The sequence below is a fragment of the Thalassophryne amazonica genome, chromosome 14 (genome assembly GCF_902500255.1).
Source record: "Thalassophryne amazonica chromosome 14, fThaAma1.1, whole genome shotgun sequence".
In the NCBI taxonomy this organism is placed as follows: domain Eukaryota; kingdom Metazoa; phylum Chordata; class Actinopteri; order Batrachoidiformes; family Batrachoididae; genus Thalassophryne; species Thalassophryne amazonica.
This window is the reverse complement of record NC_047116.1, coordinates 21,423,201-21,434,261: the sequence shown is the minus strand read 5'-3', so window position 1 is coordinate 21,434,261 and position 11,061 is coordinate 21,423,201. Positions and strand designations below refer to the sequence as shown.

General features: G+C 41.8%; 1 protein-coding gene across 1 annotated transcript in view; it reads left to right on the top strand.

Annotated features, from left to right (window-relative positions):
* Positions 1–5,589: 5,589 nt before the first annotated feature.
* Positions 5,590–11,061, top strand: part of gsk3ba (glycogen synthase kinase 3 beta, genome duplicate a) — a 107,245-nt gene continuing 101,773 nt past the window's right edge. Inside the window, 1 exon segment of the mRNA XM_034185767.1 lies at positions 5,590–6,273. Within this exon segment, the coding sequence (XP_034041658.1) occupies positions 6,186–6,273 (88 nt within the window). The 5' untranslated portion in view covers positions 5,590–6,185.

Below are 11,061 nucleotides of genomic sequence, written 5' to 3'. Positions count from 1 at the left end.
TCGGACCGGGAGTGACATGTTTAGCCGCATGTTCTCCTTGAATTGCTGGCTGTCTGAGTGGTGTCCAAAAAAATGAGGTGGGCTTCATAGATAATTGGCAAAGCTTCTGGGGAAAACCTGGTCTTGTTAGGAGAGACGGCATCCATCCCACTTTGGATGGAGCAGCTCTCATTTCTAGAAATCTGGCCAATTTTCTTAAATCCTCCAAACCGTGACTATCCAGGGTTGGGACCAGGAAGCAGAGTTGTAGTCTTACACACCTCTCTGCAGCTTCACTCCCCCTGCCATCCCCTCATTATCCCATCCCCATAGAGACGGTGCCTGCTCCCAGACCACCAATAACCAGCAAAAATCTATTTAAGCATAAAAATTCAAAAAGAAAAAATAATATAGCACCTTCAACTGCACCATAGACTAAAACAGTTAAATGTGGTGTATTAAACATTAGGTCTCTCTCTTCTAAGTCCTTGTTAGTAAATTATATAATAATTGATCAACATATTGATTTATTCTGTCTTACAGAAACCTGGTTACAGCAGGATGAATATGTTAGTTTAAATGAGTCAACACCCCCGAGTCACACTAACTGCCAGAATGCTCGTAGCACGGGCCGAGGCGGAGGATTAGCAGCAATCTTCCATTCCAGCTTATTAATTAATCCAAAACCCAGACAGAGCTTTAATTCATTTGAAAGCTTGACTCTTAGTCTTGTCCATCCAAATTGGAAGTCCCAAAAACCAGTTTTATTTGTTATTATCTATTGCCCACCTGGTCGTTACTGTGAGTTTCTCTGTGAATTTTCAGACCTTTTGTCTGACTTAGTGCTTAGCTCAGATAAGATAATTATAGTGGGCGATTTTAACATCCACACAGATGCTGAGAATGACAGCCTCAACACTGCATTTAATCTATTATTAGACTCAATTGGCTTTGCTCAAAATGTAAATGAGTCCACCCACCACTTTAATCATACCTTAGATCTTGTTCTGACTTATGGTATGGAAATTGAAGACTTAACAGTATTCCCTGAAAACCCCCTTCTGTCTGATCATTTCTTAATAATATTTACATTTACTCTGATGGACTACCCAGCAGTGGGGAATAAGTTTCATTACAGTAGAAGTCTTTCAGAAAGCGCTGTAACTAGGTTTAAGGATATGATTCCTTCTTTATGTTCTCCAATGCCATATACCAACACAGGGCAGAGTAGCTACCTAAACTCTGTAAGTGAGATAGAGTATCTCGTCAATAGTTTTACATCCTCATTGAAGACAACTTTGAATGCTGTATCTCCTCTGAAAAAGAAAGCCTTAAATCAGAAGTGCCTGACTCCGTGGTATAACTCACAAACTCGCAGCTTAAAGCAGATAACCCGTAAGTTGGAGAGGAAATGGCGTCTCACTAATTTAGAAGATCTTCACTTAGCCTGGAGAAAGAGTCTGTTGCTCTATGAAAAAAGCTCTCTGTAAAACTAGGACATCTTACTACTCATCACTAATTGAAGAAAATAAGAACAACCCCAGGTTTCTTTTCAGCACTGTAGCCAGGCTGACAAAGAGTCAGAGCTCTATTGAGCCGAGTATTCCTTTAACTTTAACTAGTAATGACTTCATGACTTTCTTTGCTAATAACATTTTAACTATTAGAGAAAAAAAATTACTCATAACCATCCCAAAGACATATCATTATCTTTGGCTGCTTTCAGTGATGCCGATATTTGGTTAGACTCTTTCTCTCCGATTGTTCTGTCTGAGTTATTTTCATTAGTTACTTCATCCAAACCATCAACATGTCTATTAGACCCCATTCCTACCAGGCTGCTCAAGGAAGCCCTACCATTAATTAATGGTTCTATCTTAAATATGATCAATCTATCTTTATTAGTTGGCTATGTACCACAGGCTTTTAAGGTGGCAGTAATTAAACCATTACTTAAAAAGCCATCACTTGACCCAGCTATCTTAGCTAATTATAGGCCAATCTCCAACCTTCCTTTTCTCTCAAAAATTCTTGAAAGGGTAGTTGTAAAACAGCTAACTGATCATCTGCAGAGGAATGGTCTATTTGAAGAGTTTCAGTCAGGTTTTAGAATTCATCATAGTACAGAAACAGCATTAGTGAAGGTTACAAATGATCTTCTTATGGCCTCAGACAGTGGACTCATCTCTGTGCTTGTTCTGTTAGACCTCAGTGCTGCTTTTGATACTGTTGACCATAAAATTTTATTACAGAGATTAGAGCATGCCATAGGTATTAAAGGCACTGCGCTGCGGTGGTTTGAATCATATTTATCTAATAGATTACAATTTGTTCATGTAAATGGGGAATCTTCTTCACAGACTAAGGTTAATTATGGAGTTCCACAAGGTTCTGTGCTAGGACCAATTTTATTCACTTTATACATGTTTCCCTTAGGCAGTATTATAGACAGCATTGCTTAAATTTTCATTGTTACGCAGATGATACCCAGCTTTATCTATCCATGAAGCCAGAGGACACACACAATTAGCTAAACTGCAGGATTGTCTTACAGACATAAAGACATGGATGACCTCTAATTTCCTGCTTTTAAACTCAGATAAAACTGAAGTTATTGTACTTGGCCCCACAAATCTTAGAAACATGGTGTCTAACCAGATCCTTACTCTGGATGGCATTACCCTGACCTCTAGTAATACTGTGAAAAATCTTGGAGTCATTTTTGATCAGGATATGTTCGCATATGCGCATTCAATGCGCATATTAAACAAATATGTAGGACTGCTTTTTTGCTTTTGCGCAATATCTCTAAAATTAGAAAGGTCTTGTCTCAGAGTGATGCTGAAAAACTAATTCATGCATTTATTTCCTCTAGGCTGGACTATTGTTATTCATTATTATCAGGTTGTCCTAAAAGTTCCCTAAAAAGCCTTCAGTTAATTCAAAATGCTGCAGCTAGAGTACTGACAGGGACTAGAAGGAGAGAGCATATCTCACCCATATTGGCCTCTCTTCATTGGCTTCCTGTTAATTCTAGAATAGAATTTAAAATTCTTCTTCTTACTTATAAGGTTTTGAATAATCAGGACCCATCTTATCTTAGGGACCTCATAGTACCATATCACCCCAATAGAGCGCTTCGCTTTCAGACTGCAGGCTTACTTGTAGTTCCTAGGGTTTTTAAGAGTAGACTGGGAGGCAGAGCCTTCAGCTTTCAGGCTCCTCTCCTGTGGAACCAGCTCCCAATTCAGATCAGGGAGACAGACACCCTCTCTACTTTTAAGATTAGGCTTAAAACTTTCCTTTTTGCTAAAGCTTATAGTTAGGGCTGGATCAGGTGACCCTGAACCATCCCTTAGTTATGCTGCTATAGACTTAGACTGCTGGGGGGTTCCCATGATGCACTGATTGTTTCTTTCTCTTTTTGCTCTGTATGCACCACTCTGCATTTAATCATTAGTGATTGATCTCTGCTCCCCTCCACAGCATGTCTTTTTCCTGGTTCTCTCCCTCAGCCCCAACCAGTCCCAGCAGAAGACTGCCCCTCCCTGAGCCTGGTTCTGCTGGAGGTTTCTTCCTGTTAAAAGGGAGTTTTTCCTTCCCACTGTCACCAAGTGCTTGCTCACAGGGGGTCGTTTTGACCATTGGGGTTTTTCCGTAATTATTGTATGGCCTTACCTTACAATATAAAGCGCCTTGGGGCAACTGTTTGTTGTGATTTGGAGCTATATAAATAAGATTGATTTGATTTTGATTTGATTTAAGGCTATGAAATTGGGCTATTAGTAAAAAAAAGTAGAAAAAGGGGTGTTCACAATAATAGTACCATCTGCTGTTGGCGCTACAAACTCAAAACTATTATGTTCAAACTGCTTTTTTCAGCAATCCTGTGAATCACTAAACTAGTATTTAGTTGTATAACCACAGTTTTTCATGATTTCTTCACATCTGCGAGGCATTGATTTGACTGTCATAATAAAATATTTTGTTGTCACGTACAATGTTTGGCAAAATTCTATCCTAGGTCTTTTGGATCCTTTGGCTCTATGAAGCTTAAACACGAAAAATTATTGGTATCGGTATCGATATCGGTGACATTGGGCGTGTATTTACTTGGTATCGGATCAATACCAAAATTCCCGGTATCGCCCACCTCTACTGTTTGCCGATGAATGGCTTGGCCTTGCGAATGAGAAGGAGTGCACACTATGTGACAAAGTAATATCAAAATAAAATAAAATAAAATAAAACAGAAAAAAGTTCTTAGCTTTTTTAAAAAATCAAGTTGATTATGCATAACAGAACTGACACCCAAATATTTTATTTCCAAATCAAAGGCATCAGAGGGCTGAAGCCTACTCTACATGTTCTACACACCACAATATAAATGTACAAGTAAATATACATGTATCTGTAATGGCGTTTTTGATTATGTTTGCTTTATTGTGGTGCCATTCTTACCAGCCAATCACAAATATTTTGCTCATCAATATATGCTTTAGATAACCCATCTAGGCTTCTTTGTTGCTGTGATATACAAAAAAAAGCTGGTTTATGACCTTTGACCTTGGACTAAACTAGTCCAAAATCTAATCACCTCTCAGTGTCTATCCAAGTAATATTCCCACCAAGTTTGAAGGCAATCCATCCAGCCATTTTTGAGTTATCTTGTACAAAAACACACATGCCAGAGAAAACAATATTGTTGTTGATGCTTCGCTGATGGCCAGGGTAATAATTCCAAGTCAAAAGCAGTAAAATCAAAAAGAACAATTAAAAAAAATTATTAAAAGGCAAAAAAATCCTACAGGAATGCAAGTCCAATGTGTGGCCCATACAATGTTTATCCTCTCAGCTACAAAACATTCTCTGGAGCTGCCAATGTGTCCACACTGTCTATGGGGTATTTTTGACTGCATGTGTTTTAACGACACTCCCTTTAAAAGGAAAGGAGAAATATATTTCAGTGCACATACTTTTTTGATTTGAGTTTGGCCTGATCAATCTTCCACACACAAATATACAAATATAAATATATATATATATACAAATATAAGCATTATGCTGCCCATTAAAGAGAGCTGTGCACAGAGAAGTGCCATAAGGAGGACAGGTTTTTAGGACTAACATAGCAACAGTGCTGCATGTCCACCGGTGCTCTGTGACAGCTGAGTTCATTCAACAGCCACTCCGCGCTCCATTGGTCGACAAAGCCATCAATCACGGTCAAGAACCCGCCCATTGCCCCTGTCGCGGCGTCGACGGAATCCTTTGAAGTCAGAAGAGGCGGTGCTAAGCAAATTATGCCATGTGGTGTTCAAGATCTCTGCTTTGATTGGTGGAGAGGAACACGAGCAACGCCTATTTTTGAAGGGTGAGCTCTCTGATTGGCTAACTCGAGCTACTCAGATTGACCAGATCTTTTGCTATTCTCCATCTGCTGGTAGTGCGGTAGCGTGAACCTTCAGTCGTCGACGGCGGAACGTTACCTATAACCTCTTACGCAAACAACGTAACGACAAAGACAGCGAAGACCCGAAGCCTGTGGGGAAGTTTTTTTTTAAAAAAACGAAATTTAGTATTTTATTGTTGCGTTGTGAAGCTGCCGTTTGCTGTTTTTTTTCTTTTTTGGGAAACGCTCGGTTTTAGCGACCCTGACAGTGGTTTTTTTTTTTTGAGTCAGCGCCGAAAGCGTAGAAGAAGAAGAAGACTGTGGCAACTGGCAGATTTTCCGTTGGAGCCCCCGCCATGGCTGTTGGATCACTGAGTCTCCGCATCGGGATATGAAGAGGAACAGCACGCCTTAAAAAGATTTAAAGAAACAATAATATCCCGCTGATTTTACACCTGCTCTTAGCGACAGCCTGCGCCAAGATATATATATATTTTTTTAAACCCGGGAGGGGGCTACAGAGAGAGGCTAGCTTCATGACTATTTTAGTCGGAGACGTGTCTTCATAGGCCCGCGGAAAGGAAACGAGGATTTTTTCTTTTCTTTTTTTAAGGGAGAAACGTTGCTCTGATTGACTGCTGTTGGGTAGTTTGATTAGGTGATTACTTCTTTCTGTCTCTCCCTCTCCCCCTCCCCTGGTGGATCCTCAAATACTGTCATCCTCTTGGATGAGAAGGTTCGGCCAATCGATCTGCCCTGCCGTTTAGCAAGTCACAGCCCAGAGAGAGAGAGAGAGAATCGAACGGATCTGATCATGTCGGGTCGGCCCAGGACCACATCCTTCGCGGAGAGCTGCAAACCGGTGCCGCAGCCCTCCGCCTTTGGCAGCATGAAAGTCAGCAGTAAGTAAGCCTTCTGATTCTCTTTTAGCCTGCTAGGCTAGCCAGCCTCGAAACGTGTCAGTCCAGCTAAGCTTCGTCAGGGTCCGTGTCACAGGCTGACAGGCCCGCTGCCTTTCTGACCTGCCGCCCCGAAGCCAGTCAGCTTCGGTTTGGGGTTTATTGAGCAGGCCGAGCAGTGCCAGACCAGGGTAGTAACGTTGGCACCGGCCCAGCTCAGCCAAATCTTGATTTTTGTTTTATTTCCCGCACACCCGATTCGATTATGATGCATTTAAACCTAGATTGAAGCTGCTAAATGACTACGCAGCGCCCACTGTGTGCGTAATGGAAGCGATGGGACCGGTTTATTACGCAACTGTTAAAGCAGAAGGTCCGCCCGTGGAGTTGACTGAAGCACAAACTGATCCCAGGGAGACCCGATGTCCTGCTCTCGCCTCGAAATGAGGAATTGATGACAGTGTGACAGGATGGTGTCACGGTGAAACCAAGATGTAGACCTGATCGTGGCAGGAGACGGCACAAACCAGGGTCTGACATGACGCGCAACCAGGTAGGTCTATCTGCTTAACAACAGCCTGGCAGTACAGTGTATGTGCACGCACCTCGTTAGTACCGGTAACACAGCACTAACGAAGGACAACGAAGCACAAACGAAACAAGAAATCTGGACTTTAGTTGCGGCTATACTAAAATACGAAATGGGGACCGGTAATAATAAAACGGGTGTACAACGTAACAAAATGGAGCAAACTGACTCCAAATAAGTACTTTTATTTAATTGTTTGGCTTTTGTTTTTGTGAGATGCGCTCAGTACATGTAGTAGGTGCGCCATCTGGCGTTCAAGAGATGAAACGTAAGTCAATGGGTCAGTCTGCTCCATTTTGTTACGTTTTACCCCCATTTCATTATCAGTCCCCATTTCGCTCCATTTCGTCCGTTTTGTATTTTACTATGGCCCCTTTCGTCGACTTTTGTTGGCATTGTTTAACCTTCACTCAGCTTTGTTCCTGCAGCTGGCACTTTGTCAGGATTTTTTTAAACGTCGAAAAATTGGAACGAATGCCGCTGAAAACCTCAATTCGTCCGTATCTCGTTTTACTGTTTTTCTTGACGGTTTCTTATTGTTTGCTTACTTTTTGTAACATTAGCATTTTGTTCGACTTCGTTTACACTTCGTTCAACGTCACAAGTCCGATGTATTGAACGAACGCAACGACATCTGAATGAATCAGTAACTAAAGCCTCGACCAGCTGAACGTTTTCATACAGTAACAATAGTGTTAAGAACGTTTTATCAGCTATGTACGGATGTTTCAAATGTTTGTGGCTTGCCTACGTGTGGGCGTAGCCTTCATCTGACACAGACAGTTCCCCATTACTAATGTGTCTTATTTGAGAGAGTGGTGTCAACTCAGAACATGGTGCCATTTTGGTTCCAGCTGTGCTGAAAAGCTGAATGTTTAATGTCGCGTTCACACCACGGGATGCCACAAATTTGCGTCCCTCACCCGGCGATGGATGCCACCATCGCCCAGTGTGTCGTTCTGCTTTCGCTGCGAAAATTTGCCCCAGTGTGTCATCAAATAGGAGGAACTTCTATTCCGCTCGCGTCAAGTCAACATGGTGGACCTTGGTCACATGGAGCAAGTTGCTCTGCTCTATTTGTTGTGGAAAGCTGACAAACTTCGCCAGTGGCGCCGTCCCTGGGTTCACAACATCCTCATGAGACGTTCCCTATTCGGGAAGTTTCATCATTTGCTGCAGGAGCGACGTCTAGATGACGGCCGCTTTCAGCAGTACCTCCGCCTCTCCAGGACCCAGTTTGAGGACCTCCTGTCCCGTTCGCGTGCACACATGTGAACAATTAAAAAAAAAAAAAAAAAAAAAACTTTCTGCCGCTGCAGTTCCTCACTCTCCTCTCCAACTCTGTCTTACTTGTGTTATAAACCAGTCACCATTTGTTTTATTATACATCTGTGTAGTTAATAAAATTATCTTTACGGAAGATTTGTTCGCGCGCACACGTGAACAAAGAAAAAAAAATTGGCTTCTGCTGCAGTTCTTTGCTCTCCCCTCAAACTCTGTCATAATTGTGTTAAATAAGAGACAAAGGGGACATAAGTCTTGCTCACAGGCTGGTTGCCAGAGACAGGACATGTCCACAACAAGTTTAAACTCCAGACATCTCCATGTTACTACATATCCATTCCCAAATTGGTCATCGCGGCGCGACAAGATGAAAAAGTTCAGATTTTTGAACTTGGGGAAGAGGGCAACGCGACACGATGCAAATGCGATATCGCGCCACAAACGCACCAGTCGCTCAAAATCCCTTTATTTGCGTCCACCGCGTCGCATTGCGTGGGTTGAACTTTTGTGGCGTCTGGTGTGAACGTGGCATAATGTTTCAACGTTTTTTAAAATCAGTTAACCACATACAGCAACACATCCAGATACAGGTACTATCAAAATAAATATAAAAATAGTTAAGCTATCAAATTTACATAAATTTACAATTTATGATTTATTTAATTAATTTAAAGCCTGATTTATGCAGCTGCAGCTATGTAACTGTGTCATGGAATGACGTGCGTAACAGTTTTAAATTTCTCAGTCTCTGGATTATGCTTTATTCTGTACTAATTTGACCCTCAACAAGCTTTTCTTTCTACAATCATCACCTCCAAATCAAAGTAAGCTGTATATTTTCCTCTTTTACGAGTTTGTGCTATAAAGTTGCAGGCTTTTCTGATCCATTTTTAAATCAGCGTGCACACTATAAAAACTATTACAATATGATGGCAGACGGAGTAAAAGCAGAAAAGTGTCAAATCACAGCCGTTTGTGTTTAATTTAACAGGTGCTCGTCAGGCTTCAGGTCCCAGTCTGAACACGGTTTGAAAAATTTCACCGTCGGGCTTTTGATCGTAGAAATGACTCCAGCCCCACATTCCTGAAATCGGCGAGTGTCAGAGCTGAACTTTAATCTGTACCTCTGTTACTTTGCACGTCCAGACTGCTTGGGGTTTTTAATAGAAATACATTGCGATCGGACGGGACATTTTATCCAATGTGAGCGATATGTATGTAATGGATTAGTTACAGTCAGGAGGTGCTGAACATCTACGGGGAATCCTGAATTGGGATGTGTGCCTCATTTAATGACCGGGTCAAAATTTCCTCTGAAATTTTTTTTTTTCTGCCAAATGTATTTTATCCATTATCAAAATGTAATCAGCATGCACACTGTAAAAACTGTTATAATATGATGGCAGAGAAAGCGGTGAAAGCAGCAAAGTGTCAAATCACAGCCTTTTGCGCTGTCTTATTTAACAGGTGCACGTCAGACTGTAGCTCCGAGTCTGAGCACAGTGTGGGGGGGGAAAAAAAAGGTCTGGCTTTTAATCACGGAAATGACACTGTCCCACATGCGAGGGATTTTTAATGGAAATACATTGCGATCGGACAGGGCATTTTTTCCGATGTGAGTGAAAAATCTGTTGTACAAAATGTGTTATATGTGGTGTTTTAGTACATGGAAAACAATACAAAAACTTTGAGACTTTTTTGTCCAGTGACTGCGAATATGTTTTATACGATGACAGTTTAGGTGAGTTTTACTGTAAATGGGACTGAACAGTAAATTTCACCTCTCAAAGCTTTCACGATGAAGTCGGCTTCCATCGCACACGGCTGACTTTATTTTCCAAAATTATTCTTCAGTTCGGATCTGAAGGCAATCTGTACATCTTGTCTTTTTGTGCATCCAAATGCACAACAACCTGGCATTTTCAGCGAATAAATAAATAAAATAGCTGGATTTACATGCAGACAGATTAACAGCTAATGCTATTTTGAACCTAAGATGGCACCATGAGTCACGTGACCTATTTTTTTTGACTCGTCATGCCGTCACTCTCTCAATTAAGGCACGCTACCCATGACCAGCGCCAGACACGGACAATTCCCTATGACCAGTGCCATGGATGGTGATGATCTCCAGCATGGAGACAAGCCAGCCTGCCTTGGGGATGAATACGAGATGGCTGTTCTTCAGGCTGAAATAGACTGACGAATTCATGATTTACATACGTGTTGGCCTGGCACTGATGGTGAAGGGTACAGCGACAGAGCTGGTGGACAAGGCCATGTATCCAGCGCCAAAGACAGCCTGCCGCCTACCAGGCTGGTGAGTGATTGCTGAGATTTTACAAACTTTTAGCTGTCGGTCAGGTGATCACGAACGTTTCATTTAAAGCGTCGAGGTCAACGTTAGCTTCGATTTCATTTTGTTCCTCTTTCGTTCCTTTTGCACTGTTCGGTGATGGGAAAAGTGAAAGCTCATTCATCCACCTTTTCTTGACGATTTGTGACTTTGTGGCTTTTTTCCTTCGTTCAGGAATTGTCGTATGCTGTGTGACTGGGCCATAAAGGGCAAGTTTAATTTCCCCTGCATCGTAAGGTTTGTACAGCGAAAATGTAGACAAATGGGTGGGATAGCCCATCCCATCCAGCTTGTGTAGACAGTAACTCAGAAGGCGGTAAATGTTACTAAGTGGCAATATCGCCATATTGATGCTATAAAATTCTATCCATATGTAGTTGTGTTAATTATCCCATTGGGTTGGGGTTTATCCCATATTTGTAGGTGGCACATGTATGATAACTTCAAGCTTTGATCCATTGCAGAGTATGAGATGTAAGTGGTAGGGCATGGAACTTCTGACTAAGGTTGCAACTGATCCTGATACCAGATTGGATCGGTTGTAAACCCCCCCCCCCCAGAA